At 54.7% G+C, this 27,669-nt stretch overlaps 2 protein-coding genes and 1 pseudogene across 2 annotated transcripts; all 3 read left to right on the top strand.

Moving 5' to 3' along the window:
* The first annotated feature begins 7,176 nt into the window (after nucleotides 1-7,176).
* Nucleotides 7,177-7,482, top strand: LOC142595258 (feather keratin Cos1-1/Cos1-3/Cos2-1-like). Its single transcript, XM_075722992.1, has one exon. It carries the CDS (start codon nucleotides 7,177-7,179, stop codon nucleotides 7,480-7,482), a length of 306 nt encoding a protein of 101 aa, XP_075579107.1.
* An 8,673-nt stretch (nucleotides 7,483-16,155) lies between these two features.
* Nucleotides 16,156-16,918, top strand: LOC142595257 (feather keratin Cos1-1/Cos1-3/Cos2-1-like). The gene is made up of 2 exons (XM_075722991.1): nucleotides 16,156-16,234; nucleotides 16,611-16,918. Exons 1-2 carry the CDS (start codon nucleotides 16,156-16,158, stop codon nucleotides 16,916-16,918), a joined length of 387 nt encoding a protein of 128 aa, XP_075579106.1.
* A 3,416-nt stretch (nucleotides 16,919-20,334) lies between these two features.
* LOC142595256 (feather keratin Cos1-1/Cos1-3/Cos2-1-like) lies at nucleotides 20,335-21,187 on the top strand (annotated as a pseudogene).
* The last annotated feature ends 6,482 nt before the right edge of the window (nucleotides 21,188-27,669 follow it).

Below are 27,669 nucleotides of genomic sequence, written 5' to 3'. Positions count from 1 at the left end.
AACTGAGTCTGCTAGCTGTGAGAGGAGTCCTGCTCAGGGGGAGATGCTGGTGCAGCCCGCTGCAGTCCAGGAGAGCTCAAAGGGCCTCACTTAGGACTGCTGTTTTATAAAATCGTGAGATGATTTGCTTTAGTCACTGTGAATCTCCATCCAAGCCACGCTCTCAGTCGGTAATTACTGCTCTGTTTCAAAGCTGTCAGGGGGTAACTGATTGTTCTCACTCCCCTGTTCTCACTCCCCACTTCAACCACGTAAAGCTTTCTGATAAGGACAAGGCCACTCTCCGCTTCAACCATGTAGCAGTTTCTGGTACAATTACAGGGCACCTAACCGACCAGCTCACTACACAAGGCCGCGGTCTGGCAGGAATCCCTGAGGTTGCAAAGCGGTTGAAGAGAGAAAAAAAAAAAAGGGGGGGGGGGGATGCACCACCAGAGTGTGCATGTGATTTAGCACACACATGTGCCTTCATGCAGGAGAGGCAGCTGAGGAGAGTCACCGAGGCGAAGGGCTTGGGAGCAGACGCTCGTACCGGGGCACCCTTGCTAAGGCGGCAAAAAAACGCAGGGCAAGAGCGGGCAGCCCAGCCCCCAGCCTTGAGTGGGATAGGGCGAGCTGCTGACGTGCAGCAGCTCTGACGCAGCGTGGGCGGGGCCAGGAGTGAGGGCGGCCAAACCCCTACACCTATAAAAGCAGCCCCCAGGGAGCGCGGCGAACAGGACGGGCAAACAGGGCGTGGCGTGTCAGAAGGGCGTGGCGCGTCAGTTTGCGCGGCAGTTCGCGAGAGCAGGGCGGGTGGGGAGGGCCAAGTGACCCCCCTCCTAGTTCCAAAGGGAAACTCAGGCAGTGGTCACCATCCACCCAGGAGAACACCTGGCAGCCATGGTCACCACCCGCCCAAAAGCCTCTGCCAGAAGGAATGCGGGGACCCAGACGGAGCTCCCGCACAGACATGCAGCCGTCCAGGTCGCCGGCTGCGGGGAGTGCCTGAGCCTGTTACTTGTACAGCAGGGAAGTGGAGACGGCAAATGTCTTGGCTGTGAGCAGGGAGATGATCTGCTCAGCCTGGTGGCAGAGCTAAAGGAGGAGGTGGAAAGGCTGAGGAGTATCAGGGAGTGTGAGAGGGAGATAGACTGGTGGAGCCTCACCCTCCCGTCCCTGGGGCCAAGGCAGCAGGCGGAGGCCCCACAAGGAGCGCAGGATCCCCTGCCCTCTTGCTGGCAAGCAGAAGGAGGGGACCTAAGAGACGGGGGGGAATGGAAACAGGTTCCTGCCTGGGGTGGCATGAGAATCCCCTCCCGGCCTCCCTCCCCTTCCCAGCTGCCCCTACACAACAGATACAGGGCTCTGGAAGTTGAGGGCCAGGCAAGCGGGGAGGGAGGTGAAGGCGAAGGTCCAGCCAGGGAGTTGCCGAGGGCCAGTCAGTCAACCCCACGGATTACAACTGCCCCTGTTAAGAAAAAAAGGAGGGTAATTGTGGTGGGTGATTCCCTCCTGCGGGGAACTGAGGGCCCGATCTGCCGCCCGGACCCATCCCACAGGGAAGTCTGCTGCCTCCCTGGGGCCCGGGTTAGGGATGTTACTAGGAAACTCCCCGACCTCGTGAGGCCCTCCCATTATTACTCGTTGCTGGTTGTACAGGTGGGCAGTGATGAGATTGCATATAGAAGTCCTAAGGCAATGAAGAGGGACTTCAGGGCACTGGGGCGATTGGTCGCAGGATCGGGAGCGCAGGTAGTGTTTTCCTCTATCCCGTCAGTGGCAGCTAAGAGTGCTGAAAGCAACGGGAAAACTCACCTGATGAACAGGTGGCTCAGAGGATATTGCCGCCAGTGGAACTTTGGGTTTTTCGATCACGGGGAGGTTTACACGGCACCGGGCCTGCTGGCGGCTGATGGAGATGGGCTGTCTCCAAAGGGGAAAAGGATTCTCGCCCATGAGTTGGCAGGACTCACTGAGAGGGCTTTAAACTAGGTTTGAAGGGGGAAGGGGATATAAACAGGCTCGCTAGTGAGGAGCCCAGGGGCGGCATGGCAACGTTGGGGGCGAAATCGATAGCCCGGCTCAAGTGCATGTACACCAATGCACGTAGCATGGGCAACAAACAGGAGGAGCTGGAAGCCCTTGTGCAGCAGGATGGCTATGACATAGTTGCCATCACAGAAACGTGGTGGGATGACTCTCATGACTGGAGTGCTGCACTGGAGGGCTATAAGCTCTTCAGAAGGGATACGCAAGGAAGGAGAGGCAGTGGGGTGGCTCTGTGTGTTAGGGAGTGTTTTGACTGCATAGAGCTCGACAGTGGTGATGACAAGGTCGAGTGCTTATGGGTAAGGATGAGGGGAAAGGCCAGCAAGGCGGATGTCCTGTTGGGAGTCTGCTGTAGACCACCCAACAGGATGTAGAGCTAGGTGAAGTGTTCGATAAGCGGCTGGCAGAAGTGTCGCAATAGCTAGCCCTTGTTCTCGTGGGGGACTTCAACTTGCCGGACATCTGCTGGAAATACCATACAGCAGAGAGGCAGCAGTCTTGGAAGTTCCTAGAGCATGTGGGGGATAACTTTCTGACGCAGCTGGTAAGCGAGCCTACCAGGAGAGGTGCCTCACTTGACCTGCTGTTTATTTACAGAGAAGGGCTTGTGGGAAATGTCGAGGTCGGAGGCCGTCTCGGGCTTAGCGACCATGATATGATAGAGTTCTTGATTCTGGGTGATGCCAAGCGGAGGGGCAGCAAAAGTGTTACTATGGACTTCCGGAGGGCAGACTTTGGCCTGTTCAGGACGCTGGTTGGGAAAGTCCCTTGGGAGGCAGTCCTGAAAGGCAAAGGGGTCCAGGAAGGCTGGGCCTTCTTCAAGAAGGAAGTCTTAAGGGTGCAGGAGTGGGCTGTCCCCGTGTGCCGTAAGACCAACCGGCAGGAAAAATGACCGGCCTGGCTGAACAGGGAGCTTTTGTGGGGACTCAGGGAAAAAAGGAGAGCCTACCACCTTTGGAAGAAGGGGCGGGCAACTCAGGAGGAGTACAGGGATCTTGTTAGGTCCTGCAGGGAGGACATTAGAAAGGCAAAAGCCCAGCTAGAACTCAATCTGGCCAATGCTGTAAAAGATAATAAAAAATGCTTTTATAAGTACATCAGCAATAAAAGGAGAGCCAAGGAGGATCTCCATCCTTTGCTGGATGCGGGGGGGGGGAACATTGTCACCAAGGACAAGGAAAAGGCTGAGGTACTTAACGCCGCCTTTGCCTCTGTGTTTAACAGCCAGACCAGTCATCCCCAGGGTACTCAGGCCCCTGAGCTAGAGGATAGGGATGGGGACCAGAATGGAGCCCTCATAGTCCAGGAGGAAGCAGTTAATGACCTGCTACGCCACCTGGACGTTCACAAGTCTATGGGGCCAGATGGGATCCACCCAAGAGTACTGAGGGAGCTGGCGGAGGAGCTCGCCAAGCCACTTTCCATCATCTATCAGCAGTCCTGGTTAACAGGGGCGGTCCCTGATGACTGGAGGCTTGCCAGTGTGACGCCCATCTACAAAAAGGGCCGGAAGGAGGACCCAAAAAACTACAGGCCTGTCAGCCTGACCTCGGTGCCGGGAAAGATTATGGAGAGGTTCATCTTGAGTGAACTCAACAGGCAAGTGCAGGTCAGCAAGGGGATCAGGCCCAGCCAGCATGGGTTCATGAAAGGCAGGTCCCGCTTGACCAACCTGATCTCCTTTGATGACCTGGTGAGCTGCCTGGTAGATGAAGGAAAGGCTGTGGCTGTCATTTACCTGGACTTTAGCAAAGCTTTTGACACCGTCTCCCATAATATTCTCCTTGGCAAGCTGGAAGCTCATGCCTTGGAGGGGCGTAGTCTTTGCTGGGTAAAAAACTGGTTGGGTGGCCGAGCCCAGAGAGTAGTGGTGAATGGAGTTAAGTGCAGTTGGCAGCCAGTCACGAGCGGTGTTCCCCAGGGCTCTGTTTTGGGGCCAGCCTTGTTTCATATCTTTATCAATGATCTGGATGAGGGGATTGAGTGCACCCTCAGGAAGTTTGCAGGCAACACCAAACTGGGTGGGAGTGTCAATCTGCTGGAGGGTAGGATGGCCCAGCAGAGGGACCTGGACAGGCTGGACTGATGGGCTGAGGCCAACTGTATGAGGTTTAACAAGGCCAAGTGCTGGGTCCTGCACTTGGGTCAAAACAACCCCATGCAACGCTGCAGGCTTGGGGAAGAGTGGCTGGAAAGCTGCCTGGCCGAAAAGGACCTGGGGGTGTTGATCAACAGCCGGCTGAACATGAGCCAGCAGTGTGCCCAGGTGTCCAAGAAAACCAACAGCATCCTGGCTTGTGTCAGGAATAGTGTGGCCAGCAGGAGCAGGGAGGTGATTTTGTCCCTGTACTCGGCACTGGTGAGGCCGCACCTGGAATACTGTGTCCGGTTTTGGGCCCCTCAATACAAGAAAGACATTGAGGTGCTGAAGTGTGTTCAGAGAAGGGCAAGGAAGCTGGTGAAGGGTCTGGAGCACAGGCCTTCTGAGGAGCGGCTGAGGGAACTGGGATTGTTTAGCCTAGAGAAGTGGAGTCTGAGGGGAGACCTTATCGCTCTCTACAGCTCCCTGAAAGGAGGTTGTAGTGAGGTGGGTGTTGGTCTCTTCTCCCATGTAGTTAGTGATAGGACGAGAGGAAATGGACTCAAGCTGCGCCAGGGGAGGTTTAGGTTGGAAATTAGGAAAAATTTCTTCATGGAAAGGGTGGTCAGGCATTGGAACAGGCTGCCCAGAGAGGTGGTGGAGTCACCTTCCCTGGAAGTGTTCAAACAACGGGTAGATGTGGCACTTTGGGACATGGTTTAGTCTAGTCTACCCTTGATTGGTTTAAGAGTAGACTTGGTAGTGTAGGTTACTGGTTGGACTGGATGATCTTAAAGTTCTTTTCCAACCTAAACGATTCTATGATTCTATGATACTGGAGAGGGAGTCAAAGGTCCTTCTAAAATCCAGGTGCACACGTCCCCTGCCCTTCCCCTTCTCCACAGCACCCATTACCTCATGAGAAAGCAATGAGGTTGGCCTTGGGCAACAGTAGAGCTGCAGCTCAAAAGAGACTCCATGGAGAGGGGAATCAGGCCTGGCTGAGCTCTCCCAGCAGAGCTCCCTGGCACTTGGCTCACTAAGGTCCCCGAGGGAACGGGGGAAGCCCTTAGCTCAGTGCCCCCAAGCTGGAGCTGAGCTCAGGCTGACAGATATTCAGGAGGGGAGATGCACTTAGAAAATTTGCCCAGTGTGCAGAGCCCATGTGAGAAAGAGGGTCTGTTCTGGACATGGCTGTGGGAGAGCAGCAGGCTTTGGGGGATGCAGTCTCAAACCCAATGTCCCGTCCCTTCCCTCCCAGGGGCAGTTGCTGGGCACTCAGACTGACATTCCAATGCAGGGCATGAAGGTGTTTGTGGGCTGAAGCCCAAAGCAGTCCTCAGGTCTTTGGCTTTCCCTGCGCAAGCCACAGGGTCTGTCCTTCCACTCACAGCACAGCGACATCAGGCTTCATGTTCCTTTCATTCTGTACCTGTTCAGGACAAGGTCTCAGCCCCTGCCTCACACAGCAGCACGTCGAAGGGCTGCACAAGGACATTTGGCATTGACATGGACATGAGAGGGGGCTGTGTCCCACACCAGGCACCGCTGATGCTGCATTGGAAGCAGATCCACTGAGGGATGGCCAGCACGAGGTGGGCAGGATTCCTCAGCCTTTCTCCCTGCCCATCCTTTTGAACTCTCTAGCCCTGTGGAAGGCAGCGGTGTCCTGGCTTGGAGAGGCAGGGAGGGGGCACTGCCAGTTCTGCTGAGACACTCCCAATACTGTTACCATTGAACTAAAGTCAGGATCCAAGCTGGAGTGAACCTGTTGTTGTTGTGTCCTGAAATTGGCAGCAGCAGGGCGTGAGCTTTGGAGGGGCAGGAAGAGGAGGTCTCAGGAGGCAGGGGTTGCATTTCCGTGCCTCTTCCCTGGACAGATCTCGAGCAGGCTGCTGCCATCAGCACTCAGCTGCACTCAGGCTCCTTCTGACCCTGGGAACCTGCTGCTCTGTGGTGCTCATGGACAGAGCAGAGGAGAGTGTCCCTGCCATGAGCGGCACATTCCCTCCTGATGAGGGGCACACAAGGACACACACACATGGACAGTAGACACAAGTAAAGAACACACAGAGGAACACAACGAACCATGGACTCTGCTAAGGTCCCCTGGGGAGTGGGCAGTGTGAGGCAGGATGAGGTCAAAACCTAGGAGCACAACGCACACACCTGGGGAGGCAACAACAAGTGAGCATTGGGGTGATGTGAGGAGGGAGGGAAAGATAAGGACATAGGACGTCCTCATGCATGGGAGCCCACGGTGTTCACCTGAGGACAGCTGGACCTTCTTCCTCAGAACACCACTGCAGACAGCCCCACTGCAGTGACCCAGGCTGACGTCACCTGCTTGCTCTGGACCCATCCAGCAATTGAGCTGAGACTTCTGCCAGCACTGCTGCATTCCTGTCCTACAAATGCCGCGGCCTTTCATCCAATTGCTCAGAAGAATTCTTTCCTGGGAAATGGGCATGGCACAAATCTGGAAATGAAAAGGCATCAGTGCAGGAAACCAAAGCACAGCCCATGTCATTAGCTGCGCTGGTTTGCATTCAAGATGAGCTTGTCCGAGAATTGCTACCTCTGCCGCGGGTGCCTCTGGTCCTGCGGCAATGAAGGGCAGGTATAAAAGGCAGCGCAAGTGCCTGCTCTCTCATCCACTTCTCTTGCCTCCTTCTGCTTGGCAACCAGGTGAGTCTGAAGCCCCTTCTCCTCCTCTTCCAAACTGGGATCTCTCCCTGATGGACCTCTCAGCTGAAATTGCTCTGTTCTTTGCTGCATTTCAGATCTTCTGGTCATGGGAGAGGGAAGTGGGGAGAAGGTCTGGTTAGAGAGAGGCTGGGATGTGGCTGCGGGGGCTTTTGGCTCATGAATTAGGAGAGAGTGTCCCTGGGCCAGGCTGCTCTTTGTAGGACTATGAAGACTGTGTTCCTCCTAGCGCATCCCTCTCGCCACTGAATTGTGGCCTTGCCTCCTTTGTCACTGTGTAACCAAGGCTGCTCATCACCCACCCTTGTGCTCTGCTTCCTCCCTGCCCTCTCTCCCAGGTGCACCTCTGACTTTGAGACATGTCCTGCTACGACCAGTGCCTGCCCTGCCGGCCCTGCGGCCCGACCCCGCTGGCCAACAGCTGCAACGAGCCCTGCGTCAGGCAGTGCCAGAACTCCACCGTCGTCATTGAGCCCTCTCCTGTGGTGGTGACCCTGCCCGGACCCATCCTCAGCTCCTTCCCGCAGAACACCGTTGTGGGCTCCTCCACCTCTGCTGCTGTTGGCAGCATCCTCAGCTCTCAGGGAGTGCCCATCTCCTCTGGGGGCTTTGACCTCTCCTGCATTACCAACCGCTACTGTGGCAGAAGGTGCCCTCCCTGCTAAAGATGCTGGGAAACCCGTAGAAACACACCTTGAGGAAGTCAGAACATGGTGCTGGGCACGGGATCGAGATTTCGGAGGTGTTTTCAGTATAGCTGAATGGCTTTCCCTTTTTTCCCCTCTTCTTTGTTTGCTTTGTATCCCCTTGGCAGCAAGGTCCCACCAAGGCCAGCTTGGTGGGGACCATCTGTCATGCAAGAACTCTCCATGGACAAGGACCGCAGACTCTAGGCTGCCTCCGGGGCTCCCTGCGCTGCTGTCCTCCACTCAGAGTGACTTTGTTCCCCTCTTTTAACTCATTAAAGTTCTGCTGCATTCAGGCCGGGCCTCCATGTGGTCTTTCTCTCTGTCGACACTCCCCAAGGTGCCAAAAGAAAAAGGTGTTGCTCAGGGGTGGAAGGGAGGTGAGGGCACAAGGAGACCCTTCTCCATTCACAGAGGATTGGGAGGTTGGGACACCCTGCAGTGCCTCCTCTTTTGGGCACCATCCCTGGGAGCTGAAGAAGTCATCCTTGGCTGCTCGTGGCCATCAGGCCTTGCCTTGCTGTGCCTCTGCCCACATTTGGGACCAATGCCAGCCCTGACGGCCCTGCAGCCCGACCCCACTGGCCAACAGCTGCAATGAGCCCTGTGTCAGGCAGTGCCAGAACTCCACCATCATCTTTGAGCCCCCTGCTGTGGTGGTGACCCTGCCTGGCCCCATCCTCAGCTCCTTCCCACAGAACACCGTTGTGGGCTCCTCCACCTCTGCTGCTGTTGGCAGCATCCTCAGCTCTGAGGGAGTGCCCATCTCCTCGGGGGGCTTTGACCTCTCCTGCATTACCAACCGCTACTGTGGCAGAAGGTGCCTCCCCTGAGAAAGCTAATGGGCATAGCTCTTGGGAAGGCTCCCCAGGGACTACAGACATAGCGCTGAACAAAGAATGACTCTTCAGGCCATTGCTTTCACAGGAATTCACCATCCTGAACTGCTCCTGCAAATGCTGGCAGGAAGGGGCCAGCCTGCGTTTAGCTGGAAACATGGGCTGTGTCTCTCCACCCATGCTTCCACCTACCTCTTTCTTTCTCTTTTCATTCTTTTCTTCTGCTCCCCTGGGCTGCAAGGATCTCTGCAGGAAAGGCAGACAGATGCCCTGCATGAACTTCACCGTGGCCAAGGGTGAGAGTACGGTCTTTTACTTGCCCCTGGTGACCCCTGCATGCAGGGGCTCTGCTTGGAGTGACCTCGATTCCCTCTTTAGACTCATTAAAGATTTCTGCATCCCAGCCTGGGCCTCCAAGTGGTCCTTTCCTCCATGTATGCCCTCCCAAGCTGCTCAGGGAGAATGGATTTGCTCTTGGCAGGGGTGAGATGAGGGTATGAGGAGACCCTTCACTAATCCCAGAAGAATGGCAGGTTGGGACACACTGCAGAGGGTCCTCGTGGCAGCACTATCCCTTGGCAGTATGCCAAACCACCCAGACTACCTCAGAGCAAGTGGCCATCAGCCCTTGCCTTGCGGTGGCTCTGCCCAGCTCTAGCCCCACAGAGCCTGCAAACAAGGAGCGCAACCTCTGCTTTCCTCAAGTGAGAAGCTAGGACTCTGGGAGGCCATGGAGGCAAGCCACCCTGTAAGCTCGATAGGGAATGGGGCACCTCTTGCTCTAGTCAGTGCTGTGCTGGGGAAGGAGGAGAGGACAGAAGAGGTCCCCAAAGGACAGCAGGAGTGCCGATGGGTGGAATAGTCTCAGGGATGGCCCATGGCCTCACCTCCACCTTCTCCTCCCCACCATTGCCCATCTAGAGCCGTGGCCAGCACACATGGGCATGGGCAGCAGGGATCAGCCCCCCAAGGCAGCCCTACCACCACGCCTACAGCACTTGGCAGGGCCCACGTTTTGGCAGGCATGCAGGGCTGACATCATTCACAAGTCAGTATTGGGATTAACCACACTGGGTCACACACTAGAGTCCCTGGGAGCCCAACAGCCCCATGGGCCAGGGCAGTCCAAGGACAGTAACCAGTGCCCACAGCCCCATCGCTGCTCTGCGGTGCCTCGTCACCCCAAGCATGGATGGAGCAGCTTTCCTCAGGCCCAGCACCTCTAAGGTCCTGCTACGTCAGGACCAGCTCTGCTCCGGAAAAGCTCTGGAGCTTTTCTCACCCCAGGCCCCTTGAGATGTGAAGGTGACAACGGGACATGCTCAGCGCTACCTGTGAGGTGTCTATGGCAGGCAACTTGTGTTCACGAGGGTACCTCTTGCTTCCACTGATGCTCTTGGGCACTGGTTTGATCCAAAGCACACCAGAGGCCTCAGCCAGGAAGAGCCTGATGGACAGAACACAACCATCCATCCATCCATGCATGCATCCATCCATGCATCCATCCACAAAGGGGCCTGTGGCAACTGCCCTTTCCGCAGCTGGGAATTAGACAGCCTTTTCTTCTGGAGGATCAGGTTGTGAAGTCCTTTGCCAACATCCCCTCCTCTTGCCTGCCTGCCCAATGCTGAAGCAGGGTGACCGAGGTGTCAAGGCACTGATCCCAGCTCCCTTGCAAACAAGGTGAATGAGGACTCTGTAAGCCAAGCTCTGCAGGCCTCAGTGCCACAAAATGTCTGTCCCCGGCACATCCCGGTGGGAAATGCCCACTTTTCAGCCATCCCTCCACAGTTTACAGCTGCTGAGTAACAGGGCAAGTGGCAGCGTGGCACAGCGGGTCCCTACAGACAGTTGGGCTCTCCAGGGTCCCACAGCCCGCTGAACTCAAAACAGGGGCTCAGGCACGCAGGGCCCAGCAGGCCAGGTGAGGTGCCCTGCACTTTCCTCCTGCTTGAGACTTGGGGCAGGGCCACTGATCCCCTCCATCTCTTTGGCCGCTGGACACGTTCTTGTCATAGCCAGAGAACAAGGGCTCGCTCACCTCCTCCCACACAAGCCCCGCACTCTTGGCACTGGGGTGAATTGTGAATATCTGGGCAACCCAGCTCCTCACCCTGCCTGGGACCCCCAGAGTTCTCCACTCTCTCCCTGCCCCACAGGCAGCCCTAGGGCACAAGCACCATAGAACAGAATCATAGAATGGAAAGGACCTCTACGATCATCAGTCCAGTCATCAACCCAACACCACCATGCCCACTAAACCACGTCCCAGAGTGCCACATCTACCTGTTTTTTGAACACTTCCAGGGATGGTGACTGGGGACTCCTGCCCTGGGGACGCAGTGGCATATGCACTCATCAGCCCAACCACAGAGCACATGCTGGAGCATTCCCACCAGCACCCAGCTACCCAGCACCTCCAAGCCAGGCCGAGCTACTGCTCTGCTTGCAGCACGCTTGTCCCAGCACAGGCTATGCTCATGCTGGCCCAGCACCACAGGAGAAATCAAAGGTCAACAAGCTTCCTGGTGCAGAAAGGATGCCACAGCAGCAGAGGCAACTGGGAGAAGATGACAACAAAGCCCACTGCCCATGCTCCCAGCGCTGGCAGGAAGTAGACTTTCTTCATCGTGACAGTGGTTTTCGGTAGAGCAGTTTGCACATGGTGACATAATGATCAAAGGACGTGGCTGAGAGGGTCAGGAACTCAGTCATGCCCAGGAAGAAGCGGAAAAATGACTGTGCCAGGCAGCAGGAAACACAAATGATAGTCCTGGTGGCAAGGAAACTCTCCAGTGTTTTGAAGGCAATGGTGGTGGTGCAGCAGATCTCCAAGGAGGAAAGCCTGCCAAGGAAGACCTACATCGGGATCCTCAGAGAGCCCACTGCTCACTCCCCACAGTGACAAGGGTGAGGCTGTTCCCACCACGGTTCAGAGACACATGGGGAAGGCAAAGACAAGCAGGGCCACGTGCCACCTGGGGAGGCCACTGTGCTTGACTACCTTTGTGTTTGCTTCAGGGCAATGTACTGCCCTGCTTGGAACAGCTTTCTCATGTCCAGAGGCAATCAGCTGCTCAGGCAAGAGGGAAGAACCAAAGGTGTGCTGGGGTAAATCTTTTGTGTCTCTCGGTGTCAGAAGAATAAAATCAACCGCTGCTGCAAGGCAAGGTAACCACTTTACCCCAGATGAAAGTCTCGACCTGCCAGGGCTGAGGAGCAGGTGGTAGACCACAGTAAAGAGAACTTGGCAGAGCCAAGCCATTTCTGGTTTCTTGCAATGGACCTTTGCCATGTAAGGGCTGACTCCGGCTGCAACTCATTCTATGTCTGGTAATGCCTGGGTGCATGGGTTTCATAATTGCCCCATTCTTAATGCTTACTTTGAATGTCCAAGGAGCCTGTCAGCGGTAATAACAGCCTTGGGTGGAGATGGTGGTGCCTGTCCTTGGGAAGGGAAAAACCACTGGGAAAGTGTCCCCTCTGTGACACATTTCTGAGACGATGCTGGCAGGCCAGAAGGTGCCACGTTAACCCAGAACACTCTGAGCCCTTTCTGGGGAAGCAAGAGAGCCTTGTGGGAAACACCCGACTCCCCTCCCTGCCTTGCACAGAGCCTCTCAGTCTCCACAGGTAGCGCTGAGCGAGGGCGGCTCTTTGCTGCCTTCAGGAGCACTGATCCGCAGCCACCATCACGGAGAAGAGGTGCTGAGCTCTGTTGGGTGTGGCTGAGCTGGAGTGAGTTTTCCCCATAGCAGCCCTCATGGTGCTGTGCTTTGGACTGGTAGCAAGAAAGGTGTTGACAACACACCGGTGTTTTGGCTGCTGCTGAGCAGTGCTCCACAGCATCAAGGCTGTCTCTCCAATATTCCCCCATCTGGCTGGGGGCGGGTAAGAACTGGGGAGGGGGCACAGCCTGACCCAAAGTGATCAAAGGGATATTCCATACCATATGATGTCTGCTCAGCAATAAAAGCTATGGAAAGGAGGAGGAGGGGGGTGATCCGTTCTTATGATGTTTGTCTTCTGGAACGACCGTTATGTGTGCTGAAGCCCTACTTCCCAGGCAGTGGCTGGACATTGCCTGCTAATCGGCAGTAGAGGATATATCTTCTGTTTTCCTTTGCTTCTGTGCGCGACCTTTGCTTTTGCTTTATAAAACTGCCTTTATCTTGACCCATGAGTTTCTTCCATCTTATTCCCCTCCATCCCCGCACCATGTCCTGCTGGTTGAGGGCAGGAACGGAGCGGCTGGGTGGGCACCTGGTGCCCAGCCAAGGTCAGCCCACCCCATGAGCCCAGGCACTGACTGCAAGGAGGACCTGGGGATGCCGGTGCCGCTGTCGATGCTGAAGCCCTTCCCAGTACCGGTGGCGGTGGCGGTGCCAGGGGGCGGAGCGGCAGCGCCCCCTGTCGGTCCCGGCCGGGGCTGTCCCCCCGCCCCCCCCACACACGCCCGGCCCCGCCCGCCGCGGTTCGTGCCCGCCCGCAGCCCCGGCTCCTCTCCCCGTGCCTCCCACGCCGCAGTAATACACCGCCGCGTCCCCGCGCCGGGGCCGGGAGAGCCGCAGGGCGCTGGACCGGCGGTCTGCCGCCACCGACAGCTGCCCCGGAGGGTCCTGCACATTCTTGGAGTCTTTAACAGTGGCCACGATGAATGTGGGGCCTCGGCCCGGGAGCTGACGGTACCAGTGGATAAAGTCGTTGGTGTTTATGTTGGGGTGTGAGCAGTTGATGCTGATGCTGGTGCCCTCGGTGGTCTCTGCCGAGGGGTCCTGCTGCACCTGGGCTCTGCCCACAGCCACTGCAGAAGAAGAAGGGAAGCCCAAAGGTCATCAAAGATCGCCCAGCTCTCATTCTCCCAGACAAACTGTTGTGAAGAATGGAAGTGAGACAGAGCCAGACTGGAACGGCTGGAGAGCTGTTCAGCTGGGATGGGGAGTGATCCTGGTGTGGGTGTGTGGAGTGAGGGACAAAGGCTGGCAGGGATTTTGAAACTGATGCATGCAGAGATGGGATGAAAATCAGGTGCATGGATGGATGGACGGACGGCGAGAGGGAGAGGTGACGGGAGAGTTGGGTGTGTTCCAGTGAAGGAAGGAGGGCTGAATTCAGAACAGAAATAAAGGCTGAATGCACGTGGGGATGAGAGGATGTATGGCGCGGTGCAGGAAAGCAAACCTGTGCCCACAGCTAGGAAGGAAGCAGAGGGAGAGATGAGAGAGGGGTCTCAGAGCAGGAAGACGGTTAGGGATGGTAGCTGCATGGAGAGATGGGTCAGAAGAGGGGTGGATGCACGGATGGAGAGAGGAAGAGTAGCCAGCGAGAGTGGGTGTTGCAGTGAAGGAGGGCTGAAATCAGGGCAATAGTAAGTGGGGAATTACCAGAGGCAAGAGTGCGTGCCCGGAGAAGCGGGCGCACATGCCAGCCAAGTTGTGATGGTAGAGATGATGGGAACAAAGGAGGCTACGTAGGGGGGACTGCAGAGCTCTGGGAAAGGGGGAGCAGAGAGGGCAGAGAGGCCGGGAGGGGAAAGAGAGGGTGCAGAAGGAGAGGGCCGAGCTGGCGCTGGGCTCCCTGGGGAGCAGCCCGGGCACAGAGCCTACCCCCCAGCCACCACCGCCAGCCCCGCGCACCCAGCAGCACCGCGGCCAGCCCCGCCAGCCCTGCGCCCCGGCACCGCCGCATCCCGCCGCTCCGCCGCCCGCGCCTCGCTGCCCGCCGCCAGCCCCGGCTCTCTGCTCCGGCCGCGCCGCCTCCTCTCCTCTCCTCTCCTCTCCTCTCCTCTCCTCTCCTCTCCTCTCCTCTCCTCTCCTCTCCTCTCCTCTCCTCTCCTCTCCTCTCCTCTCCTCTCCTCTCCTCTCCTCTCCTCTCCTCTCCTCTCCTCTCCTCTCCTCTCCTCTCCTCTCCTCTCCTCTCCTCTCCTCTCCTCTCCTCTCCTCTCCTCTCCTCTCCTCTCCTCTCCTCTCCTCTCCTCTCCTCTCCTCTCCTCTCCTCTCCTCTCCTCTCCTCTCCTCTCCTCTCCTCTCCTCTCCTCTCCTCTCCTCTCCTCTCCTCTCCTCTCCTCTCCTCTCCTCTCCTCTCCTCTCCTCTCCTCTCCTCTCCTCTCCTCTCCTCTCCTCTCCTCTCCTCTCCTCTCCTCTCCTCTCCTCTCCTCTCCTCTCCTCTCCTCTCCTCTCCTCTCCTCTCCTCGCCGCTGCCGCCAGCTCCGCCCCGGGGCTGAGCCCTGCGCCGGCGCCGCTCGGGGGCTCGCCCGGCCTCCCAGTGCTCAGCGGCTCTGCACGGGCACAACTTTGTCTCCTGCAAGCCCACTCTGCCCGTCCTCTCCCACCAACAACAAGCCTGCCCAGTGCCCGCTCCAGCCTGCGGCAGCTGCAGGGCCCTCACCCGCCACATGCACCAGCTTCCCAGAGCTGCCTGCCACCGCAGGGGCTGCAAAGAGCAGCCACGCATTTCCTGCCCAGGGGAAGGAAGGAGCAGGCTGCAGAGCCTCCCTTCAGCTGCCTGTTTAGCCTGTTTCTTATCAGAACTCCCCATGTTCCAGCAGCTGTTCATTGCCTCTACTCCTGCCACAAAGCACTTCCAGGGCCTACTCCATCTCCTCTCTTTCCTTTCAAACAGGTACTTCCTGGACCTGCTGGGAACAAGTTGGCTAACAGAGATGAGTGTAGCGTGTGTTTCCTGTGGTTGGGTGTTTTCCCCAAACTTGCAGGAAGTGCCATCCTTCCCATTATTCCTGGTGTTCATGAAAATGTTCAAGAGTATTGGTCCTACTAAGTGTCTTGTAGCTGGGCTTTGCACTACTCTTTGAGCCTGATAGTCCAGCCAATGTTGCACCCACCTTATCAGCATCTTCATGAATCCATTCATCTCCAGTTTGATCATAAAGGAGGTACGAGAGAGGCTGTCAAAGGTCTTCCTAAACTCTAGGTGCATGCATCCGCTGCCTTTTCCTTGCCCACAGTACCTGTTACCTCAGGAGAAAGCAATGAGGTTTGCCACCAGCTAGGAATCTAGCTTCCTTCCAGCAAGTAAACACACAAACACACAGGCTCACGCACACCTGCATGGAATCATGCACAAATTTGTGCTCCCATGTCCATCCATGCAAACACAGCTGCACACAAAAGCACACAAGACAGGAACACCCACAGGAACACAACCAACCCTCAGGACTCTGCTGAGGACACCTGGGGACAACTGTGGCAATGCTAGAGCATTGTGGGCAAGGACAAGGCCCCAGGCATGCCCATGGCATCACCTGTGTGCTCACAGACTGCACAGAGAGGGACTGAGTCAAAACAGGTCAGAATTTTTTCCTGAGGGCAGTGTTAGGCAGGATGGGGTCAAAACCTAGGAGCACAACGCACACACCTGGGGAGGCAACAACAAGTGAGTATTGGGGTGATGTGAGGAGGGAGGGAAAGATAAGGACATAGGACGTCCTCATGCATGGGAGCCCATGGTGTTCAGCTGAGGGTGGCTGGACCTTTTCCTCAGAACACCACTGCAGACAGCCCCACCACAGTGACCCAGGCTGACGTCACCTGCTTGCTCTGGACTCATCCAGCACCTGAGCTGAGACTTCTGCCAGCACTGCTGCATTCCTGTCCTACAAATGCTGGGGCCTCTCATCCGAGGGCTCAGAAGAAGCCTTCATTGGGAAATGGGCATGGCACAAATCTGGAAATGAAAAGGCATCAGTGCAGGAAACCAAAGCACAGCCCCTGTCATTAGCTGCGCTGGTTTGCATTCAAGATGAGCTTGTCCGAGAATTGCTACCTCTGCCGTGGGTGCCTCTGGTCCTGCGGCAATGAAGGGCAGGTATAAAAGGCAGCGCAAGTGCCTGCTCTCTCATCCACTTCTCTTGCCTCCTTCTGCTTGGCAACCAGGTGAGTCTGAAGCCCCTTCTCCTCCTCTTCCAAACTGGGATCTCTCCCTGATGGACCTCTCAGCTGATATTGGCTCTGTGCTTTGCTGGGGCTTGGAGCATCTTGCCACAGGAGCAGAAGTGGGGAGAAGGTCTGGTTAGAGAGAGGCTGGGATGTGGCTGCGGGGGCTTTTGGCTCATGAATTAGGAGAGAGTGTCCCTGGGCCAGGCTGCTCTTTGTAGGGCAATGGAGACCATGTGGCTGCTGGCACAGTGTCCAGCTCCCTTCTTAGTAGTACCTTGCCTCCTTTGTCACTGTGTAACCAGGCTGCTTCTCACCCATCCTTGTGTTCTGCTTCCCCCCTGCCCTCTCTCCCAGGTGCATCTCCAGCCCAGAGACATGTCCTGCTACAGCCCGTGCCTGCCCTGCCAGCCCTGCGGCCCGACCCCACTGGCCAACAGCTGCAACGAGCCCTGTGTCAGGCAGTGCCAGAACTCCACCGTCGTCATTGAGCCCTCTCCTGTGGTGGTGACCCTGCCCGGACCCATCCTCAGCTCCTTCCCGCAGAACACCGTTGTGGGCTCCTCCACCTCTGCTGCTGTTGGCAGCATCCTCAGCTCTCAGGGAGTGCCTATCTCCTCTGGGGGCTTTGACCTCTCCTGCATTACCAACCGCTACTGTGGCAGAAGGTGCCTCCCCTGTTAAAGATGCTTGGGAAAAACCCAGGGAGACACCTTGAGGAACTCAGAACATGGTGCTGGGCACAGGATTGATCTTTTGGATGTTGTTTTCAGCATAGCTGACCGACCTTGCCTTTCTCTCCCTTTTCTTTGTTTGCTTTGGTTTGCAGTGGCAGCAAGGTTCCCTCAAGGCAAGCCTCGTAGGAATCGTCTGTCTCCTCTTCAGTCTCATTAAAGTTCTGGTGCATTCAAGCCTGGCCTCCATGTGGTCCTTCCCTCTGTGGACACTCCCCAAGGTGCACAGGAGAAGGGTGTTGCTCTGGGGTGGAAGGAAGGTGAGGTCACAAGGAGGCCGCTCTCTTTCAGAAGGACTGAAGACCAAAAGCCCTTCTGCGGTGTCTTCCTTCCAAGGGTGCTGGAGGATTTCCAGCTGCTGGGCAGAGACCACTGCTCCCTCTACACTGTCATGTCCTATGGCCACAGCTTGCCTACCTGCAACCCGCTGTGCTATGGGGCCATCCTGCATCAGGCTGTGTGCATCTGGCTGGTGGCAGGGACATGGCTGGCCGGGTCCCTGCCTCCTGCTCTGCATACAAGACTCACTTCCCAGTTGTCTCTCTGTGCCCACAGGCACATCTGCCACTTCTTCAGTGTTGCGCCAGCCGTGCTGGCCATGGCTTGTGCTGGCACTTCTGCAAACAAGGCTGTGATTATCTTCAGTGTTGGCAGTGTGGCCCTCCGCTGCTTCGTCTCCGCCTTCACTTCTTACAGGCGCAGAGCAAGAGTGATCCTGTGGCTCTGCTGTGCAGAAGGCAGGCACAGAGCTGCCTCAACCTGTGCTTCCCATTTCACCCCGCTCCTGCCATGCACGCTGCCCAAATGAGCTCTCGAGGGAGAGGGATTCTCTTCTGACTTCTGTGCTGTGCTTTACACCTCACTCTTAGTAAACAAAATGGATCAAGATCCCTTCAGGGAACATGTCCTTCCAGCCCTGTGGGACCAGCTCAGATTCCAGACATCTTCATGTAGGAGCTTATTCCACCCAGACTCCCTGCCCTGCAGGGAAGAACCTCAGAGCCATCTTTGTTACCGGCATAATTCATAGAAATAGCTGTATAGTATATGTATCCATACATAGAATTCATCAAATCACAGAATGGTTTGGGTTGGAAGGGACCCTGAAAGAACATCTAGTCTAACTCGCCCACCATGGGCAGTGAAATCTCTCATTAGGTCAGCTTGCTCAAAGCCCCATCTAACCTGACCTTGAACACTTCCAATGATGGGGCATCCACAACACCTCTGGGCAACACCTTCCAGGGTCTCACCGCTTTCATTGGAAAATATTTCATCTTTATACCCAAGCTAAATCTACCCTCTTTCAATTTAAAGCCATTGGCCCTTGTCCTGTCACTACAGGCCCTGGCAAAACATCTTTCTCTCTTTTTCTTATAAGCCCCCTTTAAGTACTGAAAGGCCTCAAGAAGGCCTCCCCAGAGCCCTTCCCTCTCCAGGCTCAACAACCCCAACCTCTCTCAGACTTTCTTCATAGGAGATGTGTTCCAACCCCCTGTTCACTTTTGTGGCCCTCCTCTGGACCTGCTCTAACATACCCTACAGACTCTTCCCACAGTCAGTGAAGAGACATCATAGAATCATAGAATCGTTTAGGTTGGAAACGACCTTTAAGATCATCCAGTCCAACCAGTAACCTACACTACCAAGTCTACTCTAAGCCAATCAAGGGTAAACTAGACTACACCATGTCCCAAAGTGCCACATCTACCCGTTGTTTGAACACTTCCAGGGAAGGTGACTCCACCACCTCTCTGGGCAGCCTGTTCCAATGCCTGACCACCCTTTCCATGAAGAAATTTTTCCTAATTTCCAACCTAAACCTCCCCTGGCGCAGCTTGAGTCCATTTCCTCTCGTCCTATCACTAACTACATGGGAGAAGAAACCAACACCCACCTCACTACAACCTCCTTTCAGGTAGTTGTAGAGAGCGATAAGGTCTCCCCTCAGCCTCCTCTTCTCTAGGCTAAACAACCCCAGTTCCCTCAGCCGCTCCTCAGAAGGCCTGTGCTCCAGACCCTTCACCCGCTTCCTTGCCCTTCTCTGAACACACTTCAGCACCTCAATGTCTTTCTTGTATTGAGGGGCCCAAAACCGGACACAGTATTCCAGGTGCGGCCTCACCAGCGCCGAGTACAGGGACAAAATCACCTTCCTGCTCCTGCTGGCCACACTATTCCTGACACAAGCCAGGATGCTGTTGGTTTTCTTGGACACCTGGGCACACTGCTGGCTCATGTTCAGCCGGCTGTCAGCCAACACCCCCAGATCCTTTTCGGCCAGGCAGCTTTCCAGCCACTCTTCCCCAAGCCTGTAGTGCTGCATGGGGTTGTTGTGACCGAAGTGCAGGACGCGGCACTTGGCCTTGTTAAACCTCATACAGTTGGCCTCAGCCCATGGGTCCAGCCTGTCCAGGTCCCTCTGCAGGGCCATCCTACCCTCCAGCAGATTGACACTCCCACCCAGTTTGGTGTTGCCTGCAAACTTCCTGAGGGTGCACTCAATCCCCTCATCCACATCATTGATAAAGATATTAAACAAGGCTGGCCCCAAAACAGAGCCCTGCTCTTCAATTCACACACAGGACTTATCCCATCCCACAGCAGATGTGCACAGTAAATGGGACAAATCATCTTTCTGGACACACTGATCCTGCAACTGAGCGATCATGGCCTCTACACTCCCCAGCTGGCATAATCCCACAGCAGGGCCTGCCTACCTGGTCACGTGTGCATGGCTTGCTTCATCACGCGATCAGAAGGGAACCCACAGGCTGTCCTACCAGAGCCTACAAGCACCTCCATCCCATGGCTAAAGCCCACATCCATGTCCATGGTACTCAGGGACAGACAGAGAGCAGGGAAAGGGCTTTGGTGTGGGCAGATGGGCTCAAGCTGGGCACGTTACTCTCATCACCTGCATCTCCCACTCTCACCCAGTGCCGAGCAGTCTTCCCTCAGCCACGCTGAACCCTTGCAAAAAGGACACGCAGAAGAGGACTCTGTTCAAGTCCAACACTGTGCAGTGGTCCTGGACAGTGTAGACAGCCTTTGTTTGGGTGCCTTGAGTCTTCTCCATTAACTCAGGTGACTGGACGTCTAGATCTGTGTGTGTGTATGTGTGTTGTCTAAGCCAGTTTTTCAGTCTATCTTCAGTGTCCTTCACCGGACTCTTCCGGCATGTTGAGATGAGTCCTCTGCCCACGCTGATGTGTTTTGCACCGGAAATGCTTGGGCCTCTCATCCTGTCATGCAAAATACGCCTTCACTGGGGAATGTGCCTGGCATAAAGCAGGAAATGAAAAGCTGCAATCGAGGAAGCCAAAACACAGCCCATAGCATCAGCTGGCATGTCTTGCATTCAAGATGAGCTTGTCAGAAAATAAACACCTCTACGAGGGATGCCTCTGGCAGCCTGGGGCAGGAAAGGTCCATGATAAAAGCCAGCCCAGCTCCTCGCTCTCTCATCCACTTCTCTTGCTTCCTTCTCCTTGGGAGTCAGGTGAGTCTGAATCCCCTTCTCCTTGTCTGCTTTGTCTAAAAGGAGGTCTCACCTCAATGGACCTCTCAGCTGGCACCAGCCTTGTCCTGTGCCCGATCTTGTGGGTGCTTGTTGTGGGAGAGGGAAGTGGTGAGAAAGTTAGCCATGGAGGGAAGCTGGGACTGTAGTGAGGTGGCTTCTAGACTAAGAGGCTGGGCAGTAGCTGCACAGGAGGTGGTGGGTCTTTTTGGGCCCTGTCAGGATGAGGCCAAGAAGCCCTCATACATCTCTGCACAGCCTCCACCTCGCGGTCCTGCATGGTCTTTGGCTCCCTCATGGTGTGGTGACAGGCTGCTCCTCATGCATCCCCGTGTTTTGCTTCCTCCCTGCCCTCTCTCCCAGGTGCCCCGCAGGCCCCAAGACATGTCCTGCTACGACCAGTGCCAGCCCTGCCAGCCCTGCCAGCCCTGCGGCCCGACCCCGCTGGCCAACAGCTGCAACGAGCCCTGTGTCAGGCAGTGCCAGAACTCCACTGTTGTCATTGAACCCCCTGCTGTGGTGGTGACCCTGCCCGGCCCCATCCTCAGCTCCTTCCCGCAGAACACCGTTGTGGGCTCCTCCACCTCCGCTGCTGTTGGCAGCATCCTCAGCTGTGACGGAGTGCCCATCACCTCCGGGTGCTGTGACCTCTCCTGCATTACCAGCCGCTACTGTGGCAGCAGATGCCCCCCCTGCTAAAGATGCTGGCAATCGACCATGATAAGGACCCCCAGGAACTCAGAACGTGGTGCTGGACACAGGATCAAACTTCATGCCATTGTTTTAAGAGCAGCTGACCATGTCTGACTTGCCCTGCAAGGGCAGACTGGAAGGGGCCAGCCTGGGCTCTCTGAAAACATGGCCAATGTCCACCTTTCCTGTATTCCACTCACCGTTTTTCTTTCTTTTCTATGTTGTCTTGTCCTCCTCTCAAAGCCTGCAGTGAGGGCCCCAGAAACCAGCCTGCAGGGAGCTGCTAGCCTCTCTCCCTTTGCCAGGCAGGTCCCCACATGCCCTGTGGGAACTCTGCCACAGCAAAAGGGAAACAGCTTCTTGGCTGCTCCTGCTGCTCCCCTCACTGGGGGCCTCCACTTGGAGGGACCTCATTTCCCTCTCCAAACTCATTAAAATTTGCTGCAACCCTGCCTGTGTCCATTAGGTGGTCTGTCCATCTGCATACTGAGTGCTGATGAGGAAAGTCATTGCTTTGTGGAAGGAAATAGGTGGGGGCACAGGGCAACCCTTCATCACTGCTCGAGGCATTGGAGGGTGGGACGCACTGCAGCGATTCCTCTTCCAGGCACTGCCTCTTGAAGCTGAGGAAGATAATCCTAGTTACTCCGCTGCCAATGGCCATCAGTCCTTGCCTTGCTGCGTCTCTGCTCAGAATTACCCCCTTGGCCCTGGAGCACGCCATATGAACAGCAATCTGTTGTCCTCCAGAGAGGCACTGTGGGCATGTGGGAGGCCCTGGGGAGGTCAGCAGTCTCACAAACTCCCCTGTCCCTGGGAACGCAACACCCCCTTGGTTGAAGGCAGGCCCAGGACAGTGACTGTTGCATGAACATGCAGCGCTGCTCTGTGCTGCCTTGTCTGCCTCAAGCACAGCTTTCCTGAGGCCCAGCAGCTCTACAGACCCACAAGTGCCGCAATGCAACTCTGCTCTGGAAAGGTGCTGTGGGAGAGGAGATAACGCCCAGCTCCACAGGGTCATGTCACTGACAGTGGGATTTGATTCCAGCCTAAACCTACCCTCCTTTAGTTTAAAACCATTCCTCCTTGTGCTGTCACAAGAGGCCTTGCTAAAAAGATTCTCCCCATCTTTCCTGTAGGCCCCCTTTAAGTACGGAAAGGCTGCAATAAGGTCTCCTCACAGCCTTCTCTTCTCCAGGATGAACAACCCCAAGTCCCTCAGCCTGGCCTTGTAGGAGAGGTGCTCCAGCCCTCGGATCATTTTTGTGGCCCTCCTTTGGACCCACTCCAACAGGTCCATGTCCTTCTTGTGCTGAGGGCTCCAGAGCTGGACGCAGGGCTCCAGGTGAGGTCTCACCAGAGCAGAACAGAGAGCCAGAATGACCTCCCTTGACCTTCTGGCCACGCTGCTTTTGATGCAGCCCAGGATATGGTTGGCTTTCTGGGCTGCAAGCAAACATTGTTGGCTCATGTCCGGGTTTTCATCCACCAGGACCCCCAAGGCCTTCTCGGCAGGGCTGCTCTCAATCCCTTCATCCCCCACCCTGTATTGATATTGGGGGTTGCCCCATCCCAGGTGCGGGGCCTTGCACTTGGCCTTGTTGAACCTCATGAGGTTCACACAGGCCCACCTCTCCAGCTTGTCCAGGTCCCTTTGGATGACATCTTGTCCTTCTGGCGTGTCAACTGCACCACTCAGCTTGGTGTCATCTGCAAACTTGCTGAGGGTGCACTCAATCCCACTGTCTATGTCATTGAGGAAGATATTAAACACCACTGGTCCCGGCACAGATCCCTGAGGGACTCCACTTGTCATCGGTCTCCATGTGGACATCGAGCCATTGACCACAACCCTCTGGATGCGACCACCCAACCAATTCCTTACCCACCGAACAGTGCACCCATAATATCCACTTCTCCCCAATTTAGAGAGAAGGATGTTGTGGGGGACTGTGGTGGTACATCTCCCCCCAGCCCTCTGTTTTTCTGTTCTGTTTTTCCCCTTCACTTCGGCTGCTTTACAATCTCAGGAATTCCAGGCCGCAGCTTTTGTGTAGCGAGTTGGTCAGTTAAGTGCCCCTTAATTGTACCAGAAACTCGTACATGGCTGGAGCAGAGAGCGGCTCTGTTCTTATCAAGATTCGTATTATGGCTAACGAGGGGAACGAGAACAAACAGCTACCCCGGACAGCCTTGAAACAGGGTGGTATCATCATTGCTGGAATTCCAACAACAAGCCCACCCGAATTGTGGCTCGGATGGAAATTTACTGGTGATTAAAGTCAATCATCTCACAATCCTAGATATAGTACTAGATATACATATATACATATATATATATACACATTACATCATCCTTATCCATATAAACCGTTGACCAAGTCTGAGACTAGACCTAGCTTAACCTAGGCTCCTCTCTGAGAAGGATTTTAGAAAGCAAGGGGGTCTAGTCTAAACCTCGTGACCCAACGGGAGGGTTTCTGTATCCCCTACATACAATTTCTCTCTCTCTCTCTCATATAACACAATTTCCTTTATGCACTTTTCCTATGTACTAGATATACATATATACATATATACACACACATTACATTATCCTTATCCATATAAACTGTTGACCGAGTCTGAGACTAAGACTAGACCCAGCTGCACCTAGGCTCCTCTCTGAGAAGGAGTTTAGAAAGCAAGGGGGTCTAGTCTAAACCTCGTGACTCAACGGGAGGGTCCCCCTTATTCCATATACACGCAAGCCCTTTATCAATCATTCTAACTCAGTGTGATTTAGGTTTCTTTTACGCGCTTCTATGTAGTCATAGAGTGAACCTTGCCATCTGCGAATCTGTAACTAAGTCACGGTTTTGATCAATTTTGTCTAATCACTTTATTAATCGTTGATGATTGAGTGCTATTAAAAATATTATAATCAAATTCTGCGATTTGCTACAAGTAAATTCTAACTGTTACTAGATCAAACTGTGTAAAGTCACTCATTCATAGTGAATTGACACAATCAGCAGGATTCACAAACCTGCATTCGTGACACATTCTTACTGGGATCCATCTACACGCATGCTCCAACCTCATGGATAAAAACAAAATAAATTCCAAATTTCCAGTATAAATTTCCCCTGTTCCAGACTGCGTTCATTACCTTAATTTCTATCACTACACTCAGGAAGAGTTTCACTCCCTCTAGGTTCCTCCAGTCATCCTCCAAGTTTGTCTCCAGAGGCTCCCTCCTCTCTTCATCCTCCAGTCAAGTGTTAGTAGATTAGAAAACTCTTCCTTTAGCTTCTCATCTGAAGGCTGAAGAAGGTAATTTCTCTCAGCCTCCCCTCATGTCTTGTGTAACAGAAACACAGAACTGTTAAATTTAGAAGGGACCTGTGGCGGTCACCTGGTCCAACCCCCTGCTCAGGAACGCTCACCTAGAGCTGGTTGTCTGGCTTTTGAATGTCTCCAAGGATGGAGATGGCACAACATCTCTGGGCATCCTGTACCAGTGCTTCCTCTCCCTCACAGTCAAATGTTATTTCCTGATGTTCAGACAGAGCCTCCTGTGTTTTACATTGTGCCCATGGCCTCTTGTCCTGTCACTGGGCACCACGGAGAAGAGCCTGGCTGCACCTTCTTCACAGACTCCCATGAGATATTTGTACACATCGATAAGATCTTCCCTGAGACTTTTCTCTGTGCTGAACAGTCCCAGCTCCCTCAGCTGGGATCACCGTATGAGAGAACCTCCAGTCTCTTCATCATCTAAGTGGCACTTTGCCTGACTGTCTCCAGTGTGCCGGTGACATACGGTTCCCTAGTGAAAACGCACACACCTCCACCCTCGGCACTCACAAGCACACTCACATTCGTGCACCACCAAATGTCTGCGCAAGCCTTCAGCCCATCTAATAGCCCTGCCTGGAGCCTGGGCCCTCTTCCCCAGCCCCTGGGTCTCCTCCTTCTCTCTGGCTAGGCCAGCCTGATGTTCACTACCAAACAGATGCATGCAATCACCCACTCCTCTCACAATCACCCCCACACTCTTGGATCCCTCAAACATTGCCACGGCTTGGTAATATCAGCCTGTGACATGTTTTTCATTCTCCAGCTGCTGGCACCCAGACCTTGCTTACACCCGAGTCGCTCCAGCTGCTGGCACAGAGACTGACAGGTCCTGTGACCAGTGACCCCTGCTCCACTTGCTGGCACTTAGACCTTGCCGCACACACCCCGGTCCATCCAGTTGCTGGCACCCAGGCCTACAATGCCTATGGCCTTTGGTTGTTTGCCCACTTACTGGCACCCAGACCTCTCTCTCACACCAGTCTCTCCAGCTGTTGGCACTCCGACCTTGCAGCACTCACACATGGGAAAGGGAGTGAAGAGACACAGAAGGATGGTTAGGAAAGGGTTTAAGGCGGCAGCTGTGGTGGTCAGGCACAGGGCTCATCCCAACAAGTGCACTGACCAGCCCCTGCTAAGGTGCAGGTGCCTCCTTTTAAGCTTCCTCCTCTCTATTGCCTCCCCTTGCTCCTCCCCACTGCCCTCTTTGCCCCCACCTTTGACCCTTCCCCTAAGGGTGCCTGAAGAGGTGTTGCCTAGTCCCGCAGGACCACCCTCAAACACCCATAGTCCTCATGTTCCTCTTGTCACTTCTTGTCACTTGCAAAGCTGAGCCTCACCCACTTCAGAGCCACACCCAGTGACCCAGTGGCCCATGGGTGAGAGGCTGCAGAGCTCTGGTCTCCCTCCTTGCCTCCCTTATCACTTACTCAGAGATTGGTGTCATGGTGTGCTTTGTTTGTCACTCTCCCTTTTACTTGTTCCCCCTTTGAAAGGAAAAGGGACTTGACCTGACAGCCTTAGTGAACCATCAGCTCTCACCTTCCTGCACAAGCCTTTGCAGTGACCACTGCTGAACTTGCTCAGGCGTGCGAGTTCCTCAAGACACTGGAAGGTTCCTGTCCACAGAGAAAATTGTGTCTCTTCAGTCAAGGTGTTACCTCAAACGTATATATTTCTCTTGGATGAAATGGAAATGGTGCAGGAGTTAGTAGTTAAGAAAGGATCACAGTGAAGAGTGGGAACTAACACATGAGAATTTTAGAATATTCAAGGTAGTAAATAATGCTTAGGCCAGATAAGAGGGTATCAGCAATGCATGCCTCACTAACGCGTACCTTCTCAGAAGAATACAAACCTGTAGAACTTCAAGGACTGACAGCGGAACTATCCTCCTACGAAGAAGGTTGTAAAGGGAAGGCCACAAATGTGGGGTCAGCAGTGATAAAAGGAACATCTTGCCCCAGAAGATGCTGAGAAACTGGGCAATTACTGAAGCATGGTAACTGGGGGAAAGGTAATTCCGGCTGGGGGACATTGCCACCACTGACTCAATTGAGGGACGAAAAGACTAACCCCCCACTGCTTTTGAGCATGCGCAGTGAAGTAAAATCATACTGTAGATTTACAATTAAGCAGAAAAGGTACAGACCCATGGAAGAAGAGGATGCTCAGTCAGTGCAATGATTCCGTATTAGAAAGGCGTGGTGTGTTAACGGTCACATATAAATGTCAAATGAACTGCAGCAGGTGTGTTTGATTTGTGGAAATATTCCACCATACACCCTGCGCAGAGTAAAACAACGTCTCCTCTCTAAATATATTTTGTGTGTTTTGGGAGTTATTCTAAATGACAGGTAACAAATGCTCTGGGGGGAAAGCCCATGCTGAGCTCACTCTTTCAAGCGCCTCCCTGCAACACCTGCAGCAACACTAAAGCATGGCAGTCACTTTTCAGGACACCTGAGAAGTTACAAACATGAAGAAAAAGGGAAAGATTGGCCAAACGAGCAATCAGTTGCAGACGTAACATGGGTGGGTGTAAAAAAGCACCCAGGTCACTTACAATGTCTGGAATGAGACAGTTTGCACCCCCATATTCCAAACTATTTCTTGTTTACCCTCCCAGCTGTCCTGTGTTTCCTGCAAGACCCTGGAACCTCTCTCACAGGTCTTTGTGTAAAGCACAGCACAAGGACAGACCTGAATTCCAGACCATCGTTTCCTTACCCATCAAGGTGGGAATGGGGCTTCTCATCCACCTCCCGGTACCTCACAGAGACACTTTTCTCCAGCTGTCTCACTCTCTGTGCCTCCTTCCCTTTCCCTCTGCCCTTGTCTCCCTTGGACGTATTCCCCACTCCCTCTCTTTCACAAAGCCTGAACTTCCTTTGTGAAGTCCTCACTGCAAACACCTGCTGGCATGGCCTACCGAGGTGACGTCACTCCAGGAATTAGAGCATGTTGGCCTGCCACCATGGCTGCTTTTCTCAGCTTTCCCCAGAGCTTCCCCTCTCCAGGGCCAGCTCTTTGCTTTCCAAAACAGACATAGCATAACAAGAGGTGATTGCCCAGAGGGACAAACTAGATCCCAGAAACGCACATCCCAGGAATGCAGCCACCAGCAGTTTTGTGCTGGGCAGGGAATC

The sequence above is a fragment of the Pelecanus crispus genome, chromosome 18, assembly GCF_030463565.1.
Source record: "Pelecanus crispus isolate bPelCri1 chromosome 18, bPelCri1.pri, whole genome shotgun sequence".
Lineage (NCBI taxonomy): Eukaryota > Metazoa > Chordata > Aves > Pelecaniformes > Pelecanidae > Pelecanus > Pelecanus crispus.
Note: the sequence above shows the minus strand (reverse complement) of the source record. Positions and strands in the feature narration are given on the sequence as shown.

Bases quoted from the DNA above. Each gene is read 5' to 3' on its own strand.
- LOC142595257 (XM_075722991.1), top strand. From the start codon at position 16,156: ATGAAGGGCAGGTATAAAAGGCAGCGCAAGTGCCTGCTCTCTCATCCA. The intron at 16,235-16,610 runs GTGAGTCTGAAG...TCCAGCCCAGAG, and splicing joins TCCTTCTGCTTGGCAACCAG to ACATGTCCTGCTACAGCCCG.
- LOC142595258 (XM_075722992.1), top strand. From the start codon at position 7,177: ATGTCCTGCTACGACCAGTGCCTGCCCTGCCGGCCCTGCGGCCCGACC.